Below are 24,371 nucleotides of genomic sequence, written 5' to 3' on the forward strand. Positions count from 1 at the left end.
TTGCCTCCTCTTTGCTCTTCTCCCTCTGCCACTTTTTTCTTCTCCCCTTCCTTCCCTCTACCTCCGAAGAGAAGCTGTAACCTTCTGCATAAATTATTTATATAACCACATGTCTGGCCTTGTCACCTGAGCCCTTCTCCCACCTCTCCACTTGGATGTCCTGCAGGCATTTCAGATTCAGCATATTTCAGCATTTAGCATTGTTCCTACCTGGATAGCCATTCCCTTTGCAATGTCACCTTTTCCTTTCTCCCAGGTTTGCAGCCCCAGAGGCATTTGTGATTTTCCTTTTTTGTCAGCCCCCTACTCCCAAGTCGAGTAACTAGTTGAGCTTTGTTGACTTTCCCTTTGGGCCCACTGCCTTTTCCAGGACATCCTCTCCTCTCACCTTTCTTGGTTTTCCTACATCCTTCTAGTCCAAACCGGATTGACATTCCCAAAGCTCAGGTTTGCTCAAGCAGTTTTCACACCTTCCTGCTGCCTCTAAGGTAAAACACAGGTTCCTTCCTTGGGTATTTGGAGTCTTTCACAGTCGGGGTGCAAGCCTCTCTTTTCAGACTATTACACATTACTCCCAGCTCATCTGCTGCTCTTCAAGTGACGTCACACTTATGGCGTAGCCCACCTTTGCCTTGAAGGTTGCTGAGTTTGCCCCTTTGGGGATCAGGGTTTGTTCCATTGGGTCAGGGTGCAGCCTCCCCCCCACAGAAGGGTCTGCCTGTGCAGCTGCGACGAGCCCCTGGTGCCTACAAGCCCTGCTGGGTCCTAGGCAAAGCCTCTCACAGGGGCCCCGGGATGGTACAGGCCTCCAACAGGGCAGGGAGGAGGGCTGCTGGGGGCCTGAGAGGAGAAGCAGACTTGGCCGATGTCATGGTGATTGGTGTTAAAATGGGCCCTCCCATTCTTGTTTTTGTCCCCAGAAAGGGCTAAGGACTCTATGTGTAGCGTACCGACAGTTCACGCCTGAAGAATTTGAGGAAGTGGACAGACGGCTTTTTGAAGCCAGGACGGCCTTGCAGCAGCGGGAAGAGAAGCTGACAGAGGCCTTTCACTGGATAGAGAGAGAGCTGCTGTTACTCGGGGCAACAGGCGTGGAGGACAGGTGAGTGGAGGGAGCCCATCTGGGAACAGCAGGGGTCCTTCAAGTCCCACCTCACCCTGCAGGGTTCTCCCCTCCTTCCCAAATCTGAATCTTTTTTCCTCACCCTCACCCTCACCCTCCACCCCCCAAAAAAGAATCTGAGAGCCCCTGTTTGGGGGATGTCGGGGAGTCCCCTTTCTCCTTCTCATTGCCTGCGTGCATCACCCTCCAAGTCTGCCCACCTCATGAGCCTTCTGGCCTAGTGGATGGAGGATAATGAGTTTTATGTCAGACACTGGGCTTGGAGCTCTGTAATTATTGTCTCCCTTGCTCCTCACACCTTCCTGGAGAGCTGGCTGCTGCTGTTGTTGCTGTTCCCACAGTTGAGGAAACTGAGGCAGCCGGCAGATGACTTGCTAAGTGATAGCCTTTCATCTCAGAATCAGAAAGATCCGGGCCCAGGTCCTATCTTTGTATCCGCAGCAAGTATCCCCAGGATCAGGCACACATTCACTGGGCTTTAAAATAGAGTTATCCGTGTTTTCTTGACTGTTTACTTTGTTAACGATTTCCTGGTGACATCTGATTTGATTCTAGACACTCTGAAGTGGGTTGGGGTCAAGGTCCTGTGTGTGGCCCCTCTATCATGGGCAACACTTAGGATCAGAAGATACATAACTGTTGCCAATTTGCATTGAAGAATTTTTCTCCCTGGGATCTGTTTTTGGTCACAGGTCTGGCCCAAAACGAGACCTGCCCCCCTTTGCCCCTTCATCCCCTTGCTATCCTCTGATCCTCAGGAGAATGAAAGTTTCCTGAAGGCAAAGATTCTCCCACCCAGCACATTACCTTGTACTTACTATTCACTTAAGGTCTTTTGCATACTATCAAGGCTCAAAGGAAGAGGAGAGGGAAGCATAATGTTTTTTAAAATCAAATTAAATGTCTGGCCAAAGCTTTGCTTTTTACCCTGAGTTTACAGCAACAATGAATTCAGTTATGATTCTTATTTTTCTTTGGTTTTTGGTTTCCATGGACATCAGTATATACTTTTTCTCCACCACTTCTCAAGTATCCTCAGATATTTATCTTTTCAGTAAGTTCTGGAGCCTTTCACCCTTGAGCTGTAACTCTTGAGTTATAAGGAAGAAAAGAGTATTCCTTTCTCTAAATACTCATTTACAGCTCTATGGTAAAAATGGTAAAAACTCTTAATGAATATAGGTGGCTCATCTGACCTTGTGAAGATGTGTTGGATGTCAGATCTCCAATATAGAGACTTTGTCCAGGACCTAGGTCCAGGACAGTGACCCGAGAGTTGAAGAACTGAGGATCTGCACATTGTTCTGCTTTTGGCACCCACCAGCCTAATGGGACCTGGGGCAAATGTTTTTGATTCTTTTCAGGCTTCAAGATAAAGTGAGAGAGACCATTGAAGCCTTACGTATGGCGGGCATCAAAATCTGGGTGCTTACTGGAGATAAGCACGAGACCGCCATCAGCGTGAGTCTATCGTGTGGACATTTTCATAGAACCATGAACATCCTTGAACTGGTCAACCAAAAATCAGACAGTGAATGTGCGGAGCAGCTGCGGCGACTGGCCAGAAGGTACTGCGGGCTCAGGGGAGTTTTCCGGGATGCCCATAGAGCCCTTTCATCCATTTCTGCTTTGCTCTCTGTCCAGCCTCTTGGTCCCCTCCTAGGGACCGTCCTGGGTAGCCTCTGATGTCAGACCTAGGCAGGCAGTTTATCCTGGGAAGGTTTTGAGTAACCAATAATTGCATTGATAGACTCTAGTCTAGAGTCCATCTCAACCAATTTAGAGTGATTCATCTTCTGATTGGCTACAGGGAATAAAACTTTTGTTTCTCTTATGGTGGCGGGGAAAGGGCCCAGAGCTGAAGTCAGCAAATCACTTAGACTTAAATTGCATTATTTATATCTTGGGGGTTGGATTCCCCAACTACTGGGGCTCCTTTCCTCTCTAACCCCCAGTCTGCTCCCTCTTGAATGTGGAATGGGAGGCCTGCTGCCTCTCTGGGAATCCTGCTGCCTGTGGGTATTCAGGCGGGCCAGAATAGGGACAGGAAGTGCCCAAAGCCTTTGACTGGAAATCAGCATGCTTGTTCTTCTTTTTCAGAATCACTGAAGACCATGTGATCCAGCATGGACTGGTGGTAGATGGGAGCAGCCTTTCTCTGGCCCTGAGGGAGCACGAGAAGATCTTCATGGACGTGTGTAAAAGCTGCTGCGCCGTGCTCTGCTGCCGCATGGCCCCGCTCCAGAAGGCAAAGGTGGGTGCTGCCCTCGGGTCTGCAGGCCGGCGGGCCCCGTGTGCGGGCAGCCTGGTCCTTCTTAGCCTCCCGGATTGACATGAGAGTCAGGAAGCCTCCCTCTATCCATGGCATATTCCACCAGCACAGTCAGTGCTTCATAAGTAGCATGCTTGGTTTCTGGGAGATAGATTCATCACATCAGACCCCCGTGTTTTTCCCTGGCTTTGCTTACCCTTGGTGCGCCTTTTGTAACAATGGCTGTGTGGCCACATTTTTTTTTTGTTAGATGTGTGTTTTACTTTTCTCAGATTTATAAATTTTAAATAGCAGAGAATAAAAGCTGAACCAACTCATTATCACTAAGAAAGTTTTCGTTTCTTGGTCCAAAGAAGGGCATATGTAAATTAAACTTAATTTGGCAAACATTCATTAGTTATTTTTATAACAGACATTGTGCTAAAGAACAGGAAGTTTCAGAGGTTAGTTAAGGATACACACTGAGATATCTTTAGTTTTTGATAAGTACCTGCTAAAGTCCCAGGCCAAGGTTGTGACTGAGCCAGGGAGGTTAGAGGGAAACATGGTTGGGGACTCCAGAGTAGGAAGGATCCGAAGGGAAGCAGAGTCTGGGGATGAGAGAATCAGGAGCCCAGGGTCCGGCCTCACAAACCAGTGGGGGCGGGCACCCTACTTCTGAGCTAGATCTTGGAGTCCCTGGCTTTGCCTCCCTCGCTGGGCCTGGGCCTGAGTGAGAAGCCTGGCCCTGTTCAGGCAACTCTGCCCTGCAGCCTCTGCCAGGAGATCAGAGAGTCTGGCTCTACAGTGTCAGACATGGGATGTAAGCATGTAGTTCAGCTTAAGTGGAGGAGTACCCCTTCCTCAGCCAGGCTGGAAAGGGGAGATAGTACCCCATTGTGGAAAGGGGGAAGTTTGAACCTTGCATGGGAAAAGAGCATCCATGGGAGAGGACAAGTGTCAGCCACCCCAAGTGCTGCAGGGGCCAAAAAGGTGAGAGTGAAAAGCACTTGAAGAACTGCACTCAGAGAGCAGCACTGTCTTATTTGTTGTTTTTTTACTTTTAAAAAAATCCCATTTAAAAAATGATAATTGTAGTGAAATTCTACATTATGAAGCTTGTAAATGGATGCATATTCCCATTTGGCTTTGGAACTTTGGTTAAAAATTGAAACCAGTTGTGAGCACACATCATGTTCTTTAAGCCATATGTATTGATGCCACGAGCAAACAGTATGCACCAACAAATTACCTAGAGGATAAATAGGAAAAGTCAACAGAAGGAAGGCACTAGGATGAGGAAGCCTTGAGGAAGGCTTCCTGGAGGTGGGGTTTTAATTGGGACTTTTAAGCCCATGAGGTCAGCGGAGCCAAGGACAGAGGGTGCTGCAGACCTGGGGGACAGCCAGAGAAATGCCCGGGACCCAGAAAAGGTGGCTCTTCTTCATAGAATAGCAAAAGTCCAGTGTCAGTGGATGGAAGTGTGAGGATCGAGGAGTAAGAAGAACGGAAAGGGGGCGGAGGTTGGGGGGAGGTCACAGAAGGCCTTCAAAGCCTGATAGAGAGTACTGTACCCAGCCTTGTCCTCCAGATACTCAGGCCCCAGGGTGTGACACAGCTGCTTGGAGCAGGGACTTGACAGTGCCCGGGGCCTTCCATGTTTTCATCTGACCCCATGTGAGGCCGTTTACAACTGGGGAAACTGGAGGCAGGAGGAAGTTCGGGGTCACCCCCATAGAAGCAGACGGCAGCCAGGTTTGAGTGCAGCACTCCTTGACCTGGAGCTCAGTGCTCCGTCTGCTCAGTCTCTTAGTTGTCTCTTGGGACATCCCATGGGGCCTGCCTAGCCCATGGTAAGTGTTTAACAAATGCTTATTGACTGCCTTAGAATTGTGGGCCACCCAAGGGGAAGGGAGAAATACCTGAGGAGTGTCGAGGGATTTTAGCAGATTTCCTGCAGGGACCTGGGCGAGTGAGTTATATAGATGCAGGTTCAGAGCAGAGGCTAGTCTGTGGTATCCATAAGGAAAGAAAGGCTTTAGGGTGGCTTCCCTGGGGGTGACTGCTGGACAAGTTAAAGAGCTTGACCTCCAAGGGGCACTGGGGCCTTGGAGGGTCTGGGGGAAGACAAAGAGTGACCTGGGAAGAGAAGGCTCTCCCCTCAATGCTGTGCACGCCTATGAACGAAACCCAGTTCCATATCTACGCTCCTTCTCACAGATAGTCTTGCTCAGATTTTTGTGTGTGCGACTTTAAATTCTGTCAGATCCTCCCTTCGATGTGTTCTGCTCGAGGCAGTTTGTTTAAGAAGCTTCTGTAAAGTGCAGCCTCAGGAGTTTATTTTCTTAGTGGGCACATAAACTGTGTGGAGGAAGAATGAGACTGCTGAAGAGTTAGGAAAGGCCCCCAGGATTCTGTGGGCCATGTGGATTGAATACAAGCCCTTGTATGACACCGGAAGTCTCACAGAGGGCTTTGTAAATATTGCCTCCTTGTATTCTCACAGTCAGTCTGGGAGGCAGGTGCTGTTACTTTGCCCATTTTCTAGATGAAGAAACTGAGGCAGACATAGGTAAGTGCCTTGGGCAGAGTCATACAGATTGTGTCTGAGCAGTATTTGAAATTGTCTCAATCACCCGCAGCTGCCTGTGAAAATACTTGTTTATCTAAGAGAGTCAGAGTTTGGATTTTGCATTTTGGAACTGACATGGATTCAGCTCTGAGATTATGAGACACTTTGAGGGAAGCTCCTAGGAAGAGACACTTCTCTGCATCTCTTTCTGATCTCAGAATTGATTGGGGGCCTGGGTATTGGGAGAAATTTTGTCTATGAATAGGTAGGATTCATAAAAGAACAGAAGTTTAAAACATTTAATTTATAGGGAATTGTTTTAATCAATTTAAACTTTTTCACACAAGTGCTCTCCCCCATTCCTAATCTTTCCCTTTATTTTCCATAAACTTATTCTCACTCAACTAAGCAAAACTAAGAACAAAAATACTTGTGTAAGTTCTGCCTCCACTTTGAATTTCATAATTTTTATGTTGATAAGTAAACTAAAGTTTATGTTTGAAAAGGAAAATAATAGTTGAGATTTGGGAATGCTATCTTCATGTTTTCTCTCTCAAATTTATTCTAGTCTAAATGTGTAGAGCTTTCATAATGCTGCTTCTCTCAAATTTTGCTGTTTCTCAGGTGTATACATCTAAAAAAGCATGTAAATATGTTTCTTTGGATAATCTAATGGTTTGTAGAATTAAATATATTTATTGTTGACTATTTAGCAAAAGATAATCCTGTTAAGAAGGAGAATCTTAATACTTACTTTTCTAGAAAAATAGGCTGTGTTGACTTAATGATTCATATCTTGCAAGAGCTAATTTTATGAAAACTAATTAAAATTATCCCTTTTCAGGTAATAAGACTGATAAAAATCTCTCCAGAAAAACCTATAACGTTGGCTGTTGGTGATGGTGCTAATGATGTAAGCATGATACAAGAAGCGCATGTTGGCATAGGTGACTGACTTTTTTCTTAACTTTTTAAGCTGCTACTAGTCAATGTTCTGAATTTTCCATTTGAATCATCCTTAAATAATCACTTTCTTAAAGAATTTCTATTGCAAATTAGAGAGCCCCCAAATTGCTTTAGTGCCTTAAATTGGTGACTCATAATAGTAATGACAGAGACGTGACTGAGTCTGTGTCTTAATTAGCACAGGGAGGACTGTCAAGAGGAAGCGCCCAGCTCAGGGGAACGGCCCCCAGAGCTGCTAGGGATAGGAAGGAGCCCGGGCTCTCCTGGCTCTCATCCTGGGCTTAGCACGGGGTTCACCGTGCCCCAAGAATCTCCAGTACTACCATGTGCCAGGTTACTGCCAGCTGTAAACTCATTCTCTTGGAATTTTCAGATTTTAGTCTTTGCTTTTTAAGAGTCACGTGGCTCTCTGACTTGGATGAGAAACTTTGGTTTTGATTCTTTTTTCCTCTTTTTAAGTTTAAATCATCCATTTTAGACCAGGTACTGCTGCCACCTCTAATGACTATTCTCATAGTAACTTTTACAGTGTACAAACGTGTGAAGTGTGGAAATGACTCTCGTGTCTAGAATAACCCCCTATAGGCTCATGAAAGGACCTTTGAGGCTTTCCGCCTCTTCCTCATCTTCCATCTGGTAGAGGAGGAGACTGAGAACATGGGAGTTGGTGACTTGTCCCCCAGTGCACAGTGAACATCGGAGGCCCTCTGACTCAGCAAGACCCCCTCCCACAGTACCCCATAGCCTCCCTGCCTATGAGCCCAGTCTCCCCTCCCGGGTCCCACCCTGCTGGCCATCTTCTTGGGACTTTCCTGGTCTCTCCGTTACTAGGGCTGCCCCCTCCCACCAAATGATTCTGTTTCTTTTGTACAAGAGGCAGCTTAGCATAGTAGGTAGATCCATCTGTGTAGTCAGGAGCCAGTCAGAGCCTCAGCACTGGGCAGCAGCCCCTTGGTCTGACAGGAGATAACACCTCCCCAACAAGGGGGTGCCTCAGGGGTGAGCGCAGTGAGCCAGCCGCCAGCTCCAGGGGCTCGGAGGCTTCCTGCAAAAGGGGGATTTGAGGAGTGCCTTGAAGGAAGAGGGAGAGAATTTCAGTGCAAGGGGACAGGGCGTTGGTGAGGTGGACAGCAGGGGGCCAGAGTCGTAGGGTCACCAGACATAAGCGTTGGGGGGTTTCCCTGGGATCAATCAGAGCTTACTAAAGGGGCAGGAGGAACCGCAGGTCAACCTGGGCTTTAGGAAAGCATTCACACAGAGTTGAGCTGACATGGGGAGAGACTTGGGGCTGCTGGGAGATGGTGAGGACCTGCCCTGGGGCAATAGCAGAGTTGGGGGACACCAAGCACCAGGCCTAGAGTGAGGAGGACCAAAATTCAGACAGCCTTGCCGTGTGACCCTGGCAAGTTATTTACCCTGTGTGCCTCAGTTTCCTTATCTATAAAATGAGCTGGAGAAGGAAAAGACAAACCTCTCAAATTTTGGCCAAGATTTGTGTGGGGCACAAAGAGCTAGACACGACTGAACTAGAACCACAGTGAGAAGAAAGAAGGAGGCAGGTACAAGCAAGGTCAGCAGGCTGGATACTAGACTTTTGTCTAGGAGACATTGGGTTCGAGTTGTCTGCCAGATGTTCCTTCAGAGATGGTCTGGCAGGCAGTTGAAGATGTGAGACTGAAAGTTAGGACTGCTGGATCTGAGGATTATCAGTATGAAGGGGATCATTGAATTCATAGGAACTGATGGGATCACCAAGAAGGATAGGATGGAATCTCAGCGGATGCCCTTGGTTAGCAAGTAGAAGCTGAGGTGAGAAAGGGGTTGAGGAGGTAGTCCAGAGGAAGCTCTTGGTAAAGGGAAGCGAGAGTCTCTGCCGAGATGATTGGGAGAGGTGGGGCTGAGTGATGGGGAAAGTTTGGCAAACCTGTGGGCCAGTAGGAGAGGGAGTCAAGGAGACGTGAAAAAGCCTCTTTGTGGCAGCTCCAGGCATAAGGGGATGTCCAATTGCCGAATGACTTAGGAGAAACCACAGATATTTGCTAAATTGTATTTTTATTTATTTTGTTAAACGGGTCCCACTTACATCTTAATCTGGCCTGAGTTTGATACCTGCAAGATTCTTCAAATTGCTGAGTGGACCAAGAAAGGGAACTTCCTCATCAGAGATCCCTCTGTCCTTGTTTTTTAAAAACTGCATGCAGGTTCTGTAAAGTGAAGTTATTTTGCTTTTATGCTATTTAAGTATAACCTCCTTTGAGGGCAGAGACTTTTTTCATTTCTGTCTTTATAAATCCAGTGCCTCTACAGAGTACTTAGTAATGGCTTTTGATTGGTTGGTGTTTGGCGGAAGCTGATCCTGTTATGGAATGTAGCAATGACAACATTATTCTCGTTTGGTCCTGTTTAAAATTTTTGTCCATAAAATAGTTGTATCAAAAATTGTCTACAACAGCCGTTCTGTTGTGAGAAAAGTAATCCAATTGTTTAAGGCCATGACAGTCAGGGTGAGAGGGTGCAATGGTTCAGTGAAAACTCAAAGAAGAACAGAGGAAGCCCAGAAAAGCTGCAGGGCTCTTTAGCTTTGGTTGAGCACACCACGCTAAAGTTGTTGCACCCTGAAAGACCAAAGCATTTGTTACTATCATGAAGAATAGCTTGTACTGATTTTTTCTTTTCTTTTCTTTTTCTTTTTCTCTTTCTTTTTTTTTTTTTTTTTTTTGCCTTTGTTAACAGGAATTATGGGAAAAGAAGGAAGACAGGCTGCACGAAACAGTGATTATGCAATTGCAAGATTTAAATTCCTCTCGAAATTGCTTTTTGTCCATGGCCATTTTTATTATATTAGAATAGCAACCCTTGTACAATACTTTTTTTATAAGGTAAGCAGAGAGGCAATTGGTGATTCATGAAATCTGGGTGCATCACAATTATACATACAGAGAGCCTAATTACGTAGAAAGAACCTAATTTTAGTGCACATTATTCTAAAGGTATTTTCTTTTATAAAGAGTAAGAATTTATGAAATGTACTAAGAACACATAATTGTGTTCTGAACAAGCAGGTATGAAACTATAATTTTTTATTAATAATGGACAGCCCCCAGCTTATGTATAAATTGTGTTCCAAATACTCACTTTTTTAAATAATATTTTTTCCCCTCAATTACTTATAAAAGCAATTTTTAATCTTTTTTTTTTCTTTTTTCAAATGTTCACTTTAAGATTTGATTAGGCCAGTGTAGGAAAAACAATTAGCCTATAATGAGTCAGTTGTAATTTTTTAAATAGCATGTTCATGATTGCATTTCCATATGTTAGGAGTATATCTTGACTATACTTGTAGTTGGAAGAGGATTCTCTCCTTTGTCATCGTCCCTATTTAGGCAGCAGTAAGGACAAAGATTGCCCAGTTCCAAGTTAGTACTGGTGCCTTTGACTTAGTAATCACCTAATCTGTTCCAGCAAAATTTGAAGGAATGAGGAGAAAGCAGTACAGGAAGAGAAGCTCTTTGTGGGATGAAGAGCAGGCTATAGGACAGCTGGAGAGGAACCAGAGGAGAGAAGAAAGTTCTAGAGTCTAGGGACTCTGTGAGACAGAAGAGGAAGGTCAAGAGCTTTCTATAACTCCCTAGGGATTCTCCTTGTAATTCATGCTAGTGCAGATTGTGCTGTAGTCCTAGTCCAAGTGAGAAGCACTTGGAAAGGTGACTAAGGGAAAAGGGGAAAAGAGAGCATCTCATCCTGCTAAAGAGGAAAATTCACATTTGATTACATATAACAGCACAAAAAACATTAAATATCTGCTGCATGTAGAATACCATTTCAGGGGCAAGAAATATTAAAAGGGACAGACCCAACTTAGCTGCTCCTCTAAAGGAGCTTCATTTGGGGGAGCTCCAGATGAGAAGTATTTACATATGTCTATAAGGAGGTGATAGAAGCTTCTTGAGAATGATTATTCTTGTTTTTTATCTATTAGATGTATAATTGAATTTTTTTGAGTTTTTTAAAATATACTTAATCATAAGAATATGTATTATGTTTTTAAAAATGCTTTCTTTGGTCATGAGTTTAAGAATATTAGTTAGGAGGGCAAAATTCTGATATTTACCTAGGCAAAATAAGACAATCAAGGAGATTTGAATCTCTGTCTTTGTGATAGCTCTTAAATTTGTCCTTCTATAAAATAAATATAACAGTATCCAGCATTATTCAGATCAAACTCTGCCTCCTCAGCCTATCATGTGTACACATTTTCATTCCTCATTTGTTTTCCAGTTCTAAGAAGCTTTCATTTTTGTTTGTTTTTAGAAAACTTCCAAATACTAAGATAATAGGGATTTTTGTTAAATACAGCTAGTATTCTTTAAATTCTGTTTTTGTGCTAGATATATCTAATGGAAAATTCTCTTTTCATTTTGCTTTCCAGAATGTGTGTTTTATCACACCCCAGTTTTTATATCAGTTCTATTGTTTGTTTTCACAACAAGTAAGTAAAATAGGTATAAATTGTGTTTTATCCTTTTTAAAAATAGTAACTGGTAATTATTTAGAACTTTAAGATTTGCAAAACACTCTGCATGTCTTACATCTTTTGATTTTGACAGCAAATCAGTAAAATAGTTATGATTCTCAATATTCAGCTGCCTCTGTGGTTTTACTAATCTTTATGTTCCCTCCAATCGTATAAATTGCTATCCACCTATACGTCCCATCCTGTGGTATTCTCATCCATATCCTCCTGTACATTTGCCACAGGGAGTCCACTCACTGTACTGAACCTCGTACTGGACTCATCTCTATATGGTATCCTTTGGGCAATGTCTAGATATTGAAAAAGGACTAATGTGACTATCCCTCTCCCATATACATGATCAGTTCATCTTCTCTTCATCTCATAACATGTACGACCTGCACACAACCATTATATGCCTTTTTGTTGCTTTCTTTGTAAGAATTGTTCTTTAATTTTTTAGACTCTTGTACTCCATGTAACCAGTAATACCAATAGGATATTGATTCTGTATGAATCTTGGGGTCTTTAAAATTGATTTGGGCTAAGTAATCCATGATGATTCTTTTATCTCAGAATGCATGATTCTATAATTGTAGGACTATTGTAAAGATGAAATGAAATAATGTATAAAAAATACTTTATAAAACTTAAAACACTATATCACAGATTCTTAGATTGGAGTTTTTGAATTTATTTTTAAAAAATATTTTGATAGCTTTCAGTATAATTTTTTCCTTTGTAATCCATTTAATCTACTTAATGCATTTGAATGTTACTCTAAAAAAGGGGTCCTTGGGCTTCACCAGACTCTGCCCAAGGGATTTGTGACACACGAAAGGTTAAAAATCCTTTTTGTACCATCTATGTAAACATCAGTTATGACATACGGATGAGTGTGATGTCTCCTCTGTAATTAAACATCTCAGAACTACCCATGTGTTTTTATTTCTAGACACTGTATGACAGCGTGTACCTGACTTTATACAATATCTGTTTCACTTCCTTACCTATTCTGATATATAGTCTTTTGGAACAGCACGTACATCCTCATGTCTTACAGAACAAACCTACTCTATATCGGTAAGCAGATTTCGTCTCTTAAATGTGGAAGCAATAGAAACAAACGACTAGTCTTTGTGGTGGGATTTTTAAAGTTGTCTTTTAAGACATATCTGCCTCTTCCCAACTTTTCATGAAGATAATTGTAATTTCTGTACTACTGTGGGGGCAAAGGGGATTTCTCCATAGAAAGCAGAAAAATAATTTATTCCAATAAGAGGCAGAAATTAAATTTTAAATTCATGGAAAAGATACCATGGTATAGCTCCAACACTCTTTGGGAAAGCTTTTTCCTCTGAATATGATATGCTGGTCATTAGTGAAACTGTAGCTCTTCATCTATTTAAAAAGAAAAAACAACTAAATGAGAATTCAAGTATGGTGTAAATGCTTAATGCAACTAACTAGTGTCAAAATACATGAATCAGGGCATTCTTTAGCTCAAGAGGTACTTTAGCATTTAGAGGATTTACCTTTATCTAGATGATAAAAGAGTTGCACAGAATATTCTCTGCCTCAAGGCCAGGGATACCTAAGATGTCAGATCATTTCATATTTGAAATGGTGGTCCAAAATAACACTAAGGCAGAAAAGAGTCCACAAGCTGCATATGTCACCAGCATGGTGATAACAGTCTTCCCATTGAGACCTTTAGGTATGAAACTAGGGATAAAGATGCCAGCACCCCCTTTAGAACAAAATCATGATGATTATGGACAACAATGAGACTTGGTATACTGAGGCCTTGACTGTCAGTCTCCCTGTTAAATAATTATCACAAGATGATAAAGTGTGGGCATTTTTTAAAAAAAAATCTCCAGATTAAAGCACCAAATATTTTTAATATTGTGTTTATTACTTTAAGAAGTAAAACTGTTGGAATATAATCAATATATAATCAAACAGATTGTAGACTACATAGAAACCACTTGGCTGTGCATGGCTGAATCATGGAGAGAGTTGAAAGGTGCTAGGAATGCTATCACAGAAATTAGAAAGTTTTCTTGACTTTTTTTTCCCCTTGCTAGCCCAGCTCTACTAAACTTAGGATGATTGCAACCTGTTACCATCCTTTAAAAAACACAGTAAAACATCTCTGCTCTCATAGGCTAAGCAACATTCTCAAAGTACTGTTGCAACCCAAATATGTCTAGTGAATGGACGGTCCAGCTTTAGTTATTGTAGATTTTGATTTGTGGAATTTTAATCGTTGAGATTTTGTTATGTCTATTTTGGCTCAAGGAGAATAGAAGTTTGGCATAGGTAAAGTTCAAAAGAAGATTTGATATTGCAATTAAAATAGCTTGGATTTCCCCTATGAGCTATTATTGGCCAAAAAAAAGGAGGGGGGGAATGGATAAAGATATAGTCATCAACACAGACTATCCACATAATCTCAGAATATTTACCTGCTGTAAAGCAGTCACGCCAATGAGTTGGCCTAAACATTTTAGAAGCTACCTAATCCAGCAAACACTTGATCTTCTTTTCCTTGTTGAGCTATAGTAGCAAAAGATACTAGTTTAAAATGTAAAGTTAACTGCAACATTTTCTGTAGGATATAGTAGAAGATTATGATCAGAATTGCTTCATATTTTAGCTAAGTGGCAGGACATAAAAATAAATTCACTTTAAATCATCAGCACTTCTGTATGTTAACAAAGTCCAGCAGCAAGAGACAAAAAGAGAAGTCATTTAAAATAACTGTAGATAATATAAAATATTTGGGTTTTTACCTGCCAAAAGAAATCCAGGAACTACATAAACACAATTATAGAATGCTTTTCACACAAATAGTCAGATCTAAATAATTGGAAAAATATCAATTGCTCATGGATAGCCCAAGCTAATATAAGACATTTCTGCCTGAATTGATTTATTTATTCAGTGCCACATCAATAAAACTACCAAAAATTATTTTATAGAGCTAGAAAAAATGATAAAATTCATCTGGAAGAACAAAAAGTCAAGAATATCAAGGGAAGTAATGAAAAAAAAAATGCAGAGAAAGGTGGCCTAGCCAAAACAGATCTAAAACTGTATCATAAAGTGGCAATCATCAAAACTATCTGGTACTGATTAAGAAATAGAGTGGGTAAATCAGGGGAATACATTAGATACACAAGACATCTTAATAACATAATATAAAAATAATAATGACATAGTAAGTCAGTGACTTTAATTGTGTATTGTTTGATAAACCCAGAAGATTCCAGATTCTGGGTTAAGAACTCTTTATTTGCCAAAACTTGCTGGAGAAACTGGGAAATAGTATAACAGAAACTAGAATATTATGGCATGCAAAATGGATAATTTTGATTGCATTAAAATTAAAAAGGTTTTGCAAAGTCAGTGCAGCCAAAATTAGAAGGGAATTAGCTAGGAAACAATTTTTACAATCAGTGTTTCTGATAATGGCCTCATTTCTGAAATAGAGAACTGAGTCAAATCTATAAAAATACATTTCATGCCCCAGTTGACAAATGGTCAAAGGGTATGAATAGGAAGTTTTCAGATGAAGAAATGAAAGCTACTATAGTCATGTGGGGAAAAAAAGCCAAAACTCAATTAGAGAAATGCACATTAAAACAACTCTGGGAGCAGCTAGTTGATGCAGTGGATAGAGCACCAGCAGACACTTAACAATTCCTAGCTGCCTTAGTGGGAGAAAAAAACAACTCTGAAGTACCACTTGATATTTATCAAATTGGCTAAAATGACACAAAAGAAAAATTTTGTAAATATTGGAGAGGATGTGGGGAAATTGGAACTCTAGTGCATTGTTGGTGGAGTTGTGAATCCAGCCATTCTGGAGAACAATTTGGAACTATGCCAAACAGCTGTTAAACTGCATACCTTTTGATCCAGCAATACCACTGCCAGATCTTTATCCCAAAGAGACCATAAAAAAAAAAGAAAGGCATCTCCAAGAGCAAAAAAATGTTTATACCAGTTCTACTTGTGAGAGCAAAGAACTGGAAATCAAAGAGATGCCCATCAGTTGGGGAATGGCTGAACAAATTGTGATTTACAAGTGTAATGGAATACTATTTTTCATAAGAAATTCTGAACAGGCAGATTTCAGAAAAACATGGAAAGACTTACATGAAGTGATGCTGAGGGAAGTGAGAGCAGGACTAGAAAAATGTACATCGTAGGAACAGCAAAATTGTACACTGATCAGTCTTCTCAGTGTAGCCCAAGACAATTGCAAAAACCTGTGGTACAAAATGCCTGAAGAAAGGACTACTGAGTCTGAATGCAGATGGAAGCATACATTTTTCACTTCTTTTGTTGTTTGTTTCTCGTTTTTCCTTTTTTTCTGATTCTTCTTTCACATCATGACAAATGTGGAAATATGTTTTAATATTATTCTACATGTATGAGCTAATGTCAGATTGCTTACTATCTTGGGGAAGGAGGAAGGGAAGAAAAAGTGGAAATCAAAATCTTAAAAAATTAAATGTGGAAAACTATAAAAACTATATGAAGAAGTAGAAGGAAAAATCCATTTTCAGGAATCTTCTCTGTCATGAAAACTAGTTCGGCTAGGTCATTTCAAGAAAATTTAAAGATAAAATTGGTAGGGAAAAAAAACAAATGGACAAAAAAAGAACAGATCTGCCTACATTTTGATGATAATATTTTTGAAAGTTCTAATGATGTTTGATTTTTTTACATTGCCAATCACTTGCCAGTGACTGTCCACCATTCCCTCTTTTTGGAACAAATAAATGTAGTCAGGCAAAACAGAGCAGTTGGCCATTCTGAAAATAGAAGTCACATTCTGCATCTTGCCACATTCTATCAAGAAATAGAAAGCATATTACCCTCATTCTTCTGAAGCCATGATTCTTTACTACACTGATCAGAATTTGATGTGCATGAAAGTGGTTCTGTTCTGTTTTTGTAATCTTGCAAACTTTTCTTCCGTTTCTGCTTTATTATTTCCTATAAATCATCAATCAAATATTTATCATCCCAAGTTTTTCTGAATTCTTGTTTTAATTTATTTATAGCACAGAATTGTGCTACACTAATATATCCCAGTTTATTCTATCACTCCCTAATAAATGGACACAATGTTTTTTGTATTTTGTATTTTTTTGTTTGGGACCTTTCCTTCTGTCTCTGACCTGTAGGTATTGCTAGGTTCTGTTCTAGTTCACTTCCAAATTATGTTTTCTATCTATCCTTTACCATTTTAATAGTTTATCTTCATTTCTAATATGATGAACATGAGATAAAACCTTAGAGTTTTAATTTGATTTTAAAAAAATTTTCAATGATTTCTTTTCATATTATTTCATGTGGTTTTGTTAATAACTTGCATTTCTTTTAAAAATTGTTCTTATCCTTTAATCACCCATTTCCTGAGGAATGACCCTTTTATGTGGGCAGCGCTAGCAGTATAAAGTTGGACTCGTTCTTCTGCAGTCCCAGGGGACTGCTGAGCTGAATAGGGATGACAAAAAACAGGCAGGAAAAGCAGCTGAAATATGGCTACATAGAAACGGTTTCTACTGGTGGCAGTGCTGTTGGGGCATTGGGGGATTGAGAGAGAACCCAACACTTGGAAAAACTGCAAGGAAAAAGCTTGTGCACCTGCCTTCTCTTCCGCCTTGCTTCCTAAAGCAAAGGTTTCAGAGCCTATGACTCTGCAGGGCTATCTCTTATCTGCAGTTCTTCACTGGGGATATCTTCTTTGCACCCATTTTGAGTCACCTGCTTGGGAAATTGTGCTCTAAGATGCAGAATTATGCAACACCACCAGGATTGCATGTATTTTAAAAGATGGATTTTGGACTAGAGATTGGGAAAGGGAAACTGTGCTTTAGAGGAAGATAGGACTTTTAAGAAGTCTCATTTCCATCTCATTTGCTTGAAATTGTTTTAAGTTTAATTAGAAGGTCTTATCCCCCAAGCTCCTTAGATTCTTAGAGCAAGATAGAGATCCTTAGATCCTTAGAGCAAGGATATGAGTCTTAGATTTAAGTTGATTCTTTCCCTGATTAGCCCAGCTTCTCCCTTGTCCTGAGAAAATTGGCTTGATATTCTTTCCTTCAGCTGGGAAAAACAAAATTAGGAATTAAGGCCACTTTTCTCCAGACCCAGACTGTGAAACTTAAGGTTTTTACCAAATTCCTGCTTCTCCTAGAGCTACACAAACTCTTTGAAGTTGTCCATAAGTAGCATAGAACTCTCAGAACCCTCAAAATTAGAGTTCACCTGTGACCAAAAACCTACTAAATTGTTCATAGCCTTAGACCTAGCGATGTACCCTAAAGAGATCAAAGAAAGAGAAGTTTCCATATATACAAAAATACTTATAGCAGCTCTTTTTTATAGAGGCAAAGAATTAGAAACTGAAGGGATACCTGTCAATTCATGAAAATGAAAAGTATATGCATGTGATGGAATATTATTTTGCTACAAGAAATGAAGGCAATGATTTCAGACAAAACTGGAAAAATTTGTATGAATTGATGCAAAATAAAAAGAAGGGAACTAGGAGAACAATTGATACAACAGCAGCAAGATAGCAAAAACAACCTTGAAAGATTTAGAACTGATCAACACAATGACCAAGCACAATTCAAAAGGATTCATGATGAAGCATGCTACAGCTACCTCCCAATAAAGAAACGATGGATTCAGAGTACAGATCTAACTAGCTTTCTTCTCTTCTTTTGGACATGGCTAACATAAGAATGCTTTGTATAACTAGATATATTTGTAATGGATTTGTTTTTCTTGCCTTTTCAGTGGGTTGTGAGGGGAAGAGAAAATGAGGAAAGAGAGAGAATCCAAGAAAATAAAATAAAAGTAAATTATTTAAAGCAATGATAGAGTTTTGTGAGATTCATTCTTCATATCAATTTTTGATGAAAATCATTTGGTTCTTAGGAGTGGAGGAGCAGTTCAGTGATAGGCCCAATTGAAAGGGTTCTGCTCTAAAGAGGCCTCATTTATGGATGACTCCCTCCTGTTCTTCAACTTGGTGTGTTTGCTAATATTCCTCCAAAGGCTCACTTGGGTTGTACTTGGAACCAAATGCAAATAAAACTAATGCTTTGAATTGAAGTAAACTTATCTTCCTCAATATTCTGGAATTTCTTTTAAAACTCTAATCATGGCTAAGATGATAGGAAAAGATAATGACAAATGTTGGAGGGGATATGGGAAAACTGGAAAACTGATGGTGGTACAGTTGTGAACAGATTCAGCCATTCTGAAGAGCAATTTGGAACTATGCTCAAAAAGTTATCAAACTGTGCATATCCTTTGATCCAGCAGTGTCTCTACTGGGCTTATACCCTAAAGAGGTCTTAAAGAAGGGAAAGGGACCTACATGTGCCAAAATGTTTGTGGCAGCCTGTTTGTAGTGGCCAAAAACTGGAAATTGAAGGGTTGTCCATCAGTTGGAGAATGGCTGAGTAAATTATGGTACATAAATGTTATTATTGTTCGGTAAAAAATGAATATAGAGAGGCCTGGAGAGACTTAACATGAACTGATGCTGAGTGAAATGAGCAGAACCAGGAGATCATTATACACTTAAACAACAATACTATATGAGGATCAATTCTGATGGACATGGATATCTTCAACAATGAGAAGATCCAATTCAGTTTCAATTGATGAACAAAACTACACTCAGCAAAGAACACTGGGAAATGAGTGTGAACTGCTTGCATTTTTGTTTTTCTTCCCAAGTTATTTTTATTTTTCTAAATCTGATTTTTCTTGTTCAATAAGAGAACTATATGAATATGTACACATATATCGTATTTAATATATACTTTAACATGTTTATCGTGTATAAGATTGCTTACCATCTAGGGGAAGGGGTGGAGAGAAGGAAGGGAAAAGTTGGATCAGAAGTGATTGCAAGGGCCAATGTTGAAAAATTATTCATGCATATGTTCTGTCAATAAAAAGCTATAAGAAAAAAAAAACCGCTAATCATTAAGTTTGATTTGTTTTGTTAGCTATTTAGGAAAACGAGGAGAGAGGGTAAGGAGAGAAAAGAACAAGCATTTATTAAAATATCTAGTATGTGCCAAGACAGTGAGTATAAGTTCTAAAGCTCCTTTTTCTTCTATCATTTTACAGGGACATAAGTAAAAATAGTCACTTGAGCATTAAAAAATTTCTTTATTGGACAGTCCTCGGTTTCAGCCATGCCTTCATTTTCTTTTTTGGATGTTATTTTCTTATATGGAAAGATGTATCTCTACTTGGAAATGGCCAGGTAAAAAAAAAATAATCCAAATAATAGTTTTCCTATTTCTAGTATTTTGGTTGTAGTTTTAAATGTTTTGCTTTATAACGAAAAGGAATTAGAGTTAGTTATAAAGATTAAAAGAAATTTAAGTTGTCATATATCTCATTTCAAATTAAAAGGCAGTCATGAAATTTTCTTACTATGTATTATTTATTACTTACATGTTACAACTTCTAAACAGTAAAAAAAATAATAATAAATAAAAGGCACACAATATAAGCTCATTTATTTGCCCATAACCATTCCTTCCTTAATCCATTTTCTCAAAGTGATAAGAATCGGTACCATCTATAGCTAGATCTGGATCTGAACTTATAAACACACATATGTAAACAAATTAAAATAGAATAGAAGATTTATTAAAGTATTTGAGAAATTTGTTGACAATTAATAATACTCTTCTTTTTATTAATAACCCCATCATAACTCATCCTTTCTATTTAGATGTTTGGAAATTGGACATTTGGAACATTAGTCTTCACAGTAATGGTAATTACAGTCACAGTAAAGGTAAGCAACCTACATCTAGAAATGTGTAGAAATTTAAAATATATGTATTTTTGTAGTGCAAGTGCATGTTGGTATTTTCAGTTTCTTCAGAAAAGATCCTTAGATTTTTCTTTTCCCCTTCCCTAGTACTAAGTGTTTGGCCATGGATCTTTTTAATTTACATTTTTATTGTAAAGGCTCCCCTTATGCAAGAATCTTCTCCAAGTTTCTCAGTCTGTCTCTCTGACATAGCCAGAAGACATCTGGGAGAGTGCAAGACGAGGAGGGATGAAGGGTCCCGGAGGGTCAGTTTCCACGAAGTGCTAGTGCTTTGTGCGAGCTAGCAGGGCATCCAACAGTGGATGGGTCAGGGTGCTGGCAGCTAGGAGCCCCTTGTAGAGAACAGCATCACGTCATCAATACTGTTGTCACTTCGAACCCCTGGGACTTTACCCCAAAGGGCAGAAGCCTGCTTCTTTCCTTAGCAGCTATCTCACCTGGCCATATGAAGGAATATTAAGATCCCAGAATGTTTTTTTTAAGTTACCGTACTTGCCAGAAACACTGGACCCAGAATATGCAAGAGCCCCTGAATGTGTCAGGGACAAAGTCCTCTGTTGTCCCTTGCCCCGAGCTGATATTAGTGTCCCTATCTGGGCTCCCTTGTGTCCTTGGGAATCAAGACGGTTGTTGGTCAGTCTGGGCGAGGTGCAGCCAGGACCCTGTTGTCTAAGCAGACTATCCTGTCTGTCTTCATGGTCTGGCAGGCCCCAAGAAAGCTTTTACCTCCCCTTGCTTCTCCCCTCTGAGAGAGGTTTTATTCTTTTCTCATCTTTACTACACCATTCCCCATCCTGTGCCTTAAGTAGAAATTGGAGTTTTGTCCTCCTTTTGTTAATTTTTCATAAGTATGCATAAACATAGGGATTGGGAACTCTTTTGCTTACACATGCATAGTCCTTTCTCTTATAATAAATCTGGTTTTCACATAAGTTTTGTGAAGTTGTGGCTGCCTGTTGACACTGCTCTGGAGCCAGTTTTTGTCTCTTAGTAGCACAGATGGAGATAACAAATCAACCAACTGGGGGTCTTGGAGGAAGGCTTTGTACTTAGATGTCCAGGCCTGCACCTGATCTAGGAAGATACACTCTGAATATCTGACCAAGGAAGCATCATCTTCCCCTTTGTGTTAGAGAAGGCTAATTGATTAAGGCCAATTATATAAGACTTGCCTCCTCTTTGTCCCTTTGTTACTTTTTTCTTTTTTCCTTTCTCTTCCTTCTCTCCTTCCCTCCTTCTCCTCTCTTTTCCTCCAAGTTCTTCCTTCCCTCTTTTTCACTCTCAAATTTTGATACATCCCTTTCCTAAAAGCTATAAATATAGGTCTTTTTTTACATTAATAATAGATCATAATATACAGAGCTAACGGTGTAAGATACAGAATCCAAAAAAAATTTTATTGAGATCAAGCTTCCTGTGCAGATGATCACCTGAAAGGTTGGTCATATGTCTCAAATTATGTATAAAAATATATATTAAATTCCAAGCAACTACAACAGTAGTTTTCACTAATTTTCTTTATCTGATTTGGAAAATTATGTGAATGTGTTTCTCAGTGTGTTATATTTTGGTATTTTAGATGGCATTGGAGACTCATTTCTGGACTTGGATAAATCATGTTGTTACCTGGGGGTCCATTGTATTTTACTTTGCATTCTCTTTGTTTTATGGAGGAATTTTCTGGTGAGTAATTGTATCTGAATCATCTGTCGTAACTATTAAACACGATATATTTAACACTTCATGATATACTTAAATGCCTTTCTCTTCATAGTCTATGGACTTAGTTGAACTATTGAATAGACTACAAAGTCTGTTTCAATTTATGAATAAGGGATGCCAAACTATATTCTTAATTACTTAAATCCTCAGTTATGAAATAGATCCTGTTTTACAATACACTAGCTGAAACATTTGGGTGTCTGTTCTTTTCTGTAGCACAAAGGACCATTTATTGATATGAGGCATATTAATTGTTCTTTCTTAATTCTAGTAGAGAACAAATGAATGTCAATCCTGGAGTGATTGACCTTTTAAGGAACAAGCAACCTAAACCTCAAAACTTGTAGGTTAGATTAGAACTCACATTATGGTCAAAGCTGAGACCTTAGAAGGAAGGTGCCATCTAAGCTCCAGCTTCCAGATGGGTCCCAAGAGCTGCAGCCCTTTTGTTTCTACAATGCTTTTGTGCATATGCATATCTCCTTCCCTGCCTTCTTTCTGAATGTGCCTGCAAACGTCTTTTTGTAGATATTTCTCATTCAGATGTCCAACTCCTTGGATAAGGCGATTCTAATGTAATTCAAGTAACCATTAGATTAATTACTTTTCTAAAGCTCAGTTATTTACTCAATAAAATAGAAAACAACCAATTGTTTTGCAAAACCAATATCTTCTTTATCGATGTTTATATATTGATATAAAAAATAATATTTTGTTTTTTAGACTAAAGCATGAACTTGAGTACATCCTTCTAGAGATTGGGGAAGCTGACCTTAGTCACTGCTTAGTCACTGTCTATCAATAGTTTTTGATGCTTTTATGTATAAAGATGTATTTGATCATCTGCTAGGAACATGAGGACTATATTAAATGGGCATAAATATGTTAGCAACCTCTGTGGATCAGCAGGAGGAAAGGCCTACACAGTGAGAGTGAGGATTGTGACGGTTCAAATTAAGACTGTGAAAGCATTGGGCAATTTCATTGAAAAGCCATTTAGTTGGATTTTATCTTAATAACTAAGTTATCTTATGCCATTCAGCTGGTTAGATGGTATTGATTTCAAATCCATATTACTTTAATGAGGTGGTATACCAAGTTGCAAAGGAGCATTCTTTTTGATTTGTGTTTATTGTAAACATTTTATATTGCATTCTTAAAAGATTTTTTTTTAATTTTTTAATTTCACAGGCCATTTCTGGATATATACTTTGTATTCATTCAACTTCTATCAAGTGGTTCTGCCTGGTTTGCCATAATCCTTATAGTGGTTACTTGCCTATTTCTTGATGTTGTGAAAAAAGTGTTTGATCGACAGCTACATCCCACAAGTACTGAGAAGGCCCAGGTAACATGTTTGCAAGGGAATCCCTTTCATATTTCAAGAGGCAGCTATGAACTCTTAGAAGCCTTGTAGGAAAGTGACTATATTACATGTAATTTTTTCAAAATGTATGTGATTTTTCTTTTTCAATATGAAACACTTGCTTTAATTTATCACTATGTACATATTTTAAAATGTGCTTTTAAAATTACATATTCATTGAACATTTCGATTTAAACATTTCTTAATATATTTGTAAGTTTGGAGCGTCTTGGTAAATAAATTGAGTAATATTCTTTTATAATTTAAAATGATTTGTATTTACTAGGATTTTTCCAGCTAATAGTAAATTATAGCTTAAGAATAAAATTGTTGGATAATTCTGTAATCTATGCATATTTTTAATATCTTCATTAATTTGAGTGCCTGACACTTCTGATGGCACATCTTTGGGCTGCATGATTTTTGCTTGGCTGTATTTTTATTGGAAATCTTTATTCTCGATCATTTTTGATAGATAGTCATTACAGGAGTAGAAGTTTGGTAGCATGTAACACAGGAATTAGATTCTGTGTGTGTTTTATAAAATTGGAAAACTGCCCGTTTTGATAGAACACTGTGTTTTGCACAAGTCTTAGGATACTGTGGCCCTATGTGCTTAGTAATAACCAACACTTCTAATTGTGCATGTTGTGCTGGTGGTAAATATTTATATACATTACTACTAACTAGCTGGAGGAACTTCTTAATAACCACTACATACCCACGAAGCTGAGACTGACTTCCAGAGCTCTGCCACCAGAAAGCATTTCTAGGAGACCAAACTTTGCATCTACATATGCAGTTTTCAGATTGCAAACAGAAATATCTTGTACATAGAAGGCACTGAGCTTTTCACACAGTATTTTTGTTTTTGTTATAGGCATTTCTTTAGTGTGTAGGGTTGGTGCATTAACCCTAGGGAACAGTGCTTAAACGTCAGTCTCTGGTCTGGTTTACAC

At 39.4% G+C, this 24,371-nt stretch overlaps 1 protein-coding gene across 5 annotated transcripts in view; it reads left to right on the forward strand.

The window, feature by feature from the left end:
- Positions 1-24,371, forward strand: part of ATP11B (ATPase phospholipid transporting 11B (putative)) — a 123,745-nt gene that overhangs the window by 84,178 nt on the left and 15,196 nt on the right. For 4 of the 5 annotated variants that reach the window (XM_051983239.1, XM_051983236.1, XM_051983238.1 and 1 more), the window contains 11 exons: positions 921-1,102; positions 2,488-2,691; positions 3,224-3,377; positions 6,791-6,893; positions 9,646-9,791; positions 11,342-11,401; positions 12,381-12,508; positions 19,604-19,742; positions 20,220-20,285; positions 21,904-22,007; positions 23,238-23,394. In XM_051983239.1, the coding sequence (XP_051839199.1) occupies positions 921-1,102; positions 2,488-2,691; positions 3,224-3,377; positions 6,791-6,893; positions 9,646-9,791; positions 11,342-11,401; positions 12,381-12,508; positions 19,604-19,742; positions 20,220-20,285; positions 21,904-22,007; positions 23,238-23,394 (1,443 nt within the window). Of the gene's footprint in view, positions 1-920; positions 1,103-2,487; positions 2,692-3,223; positions 3,378-6,790; positions 6,894-9,645; positions 9,792-11,341; positions 11,402-12,380; positions 12,509-17,836; positions 18,332-19,603; positions 19,743-20,219; positions 20,286-21,903; positions 22,008-23,237; positions 23,395-24,371 lie in introns of those variants that run through there. The other variant, XM_051983240.1, reaches the window with a different exon arrangement.

The sequence above is a fragment of the Antechinus flavipes genome, chromosome 3 (assembly GCF_016432865.1).
Source record: "Antechinus flavipes isolate AdamAnt ecotype Samford, QLD, Australia chromosome 3, AdamAnt_v2, whole genome shotgun sequence".
In the NCBI taxonomy this organism is placed as follows: domain Eukaryota; kingdom Metazoa; phylum Chordata; class Mammalia; order Dasyuromorphia; family Dasyuridae; genus Antechinus; species Antechinus flavipes.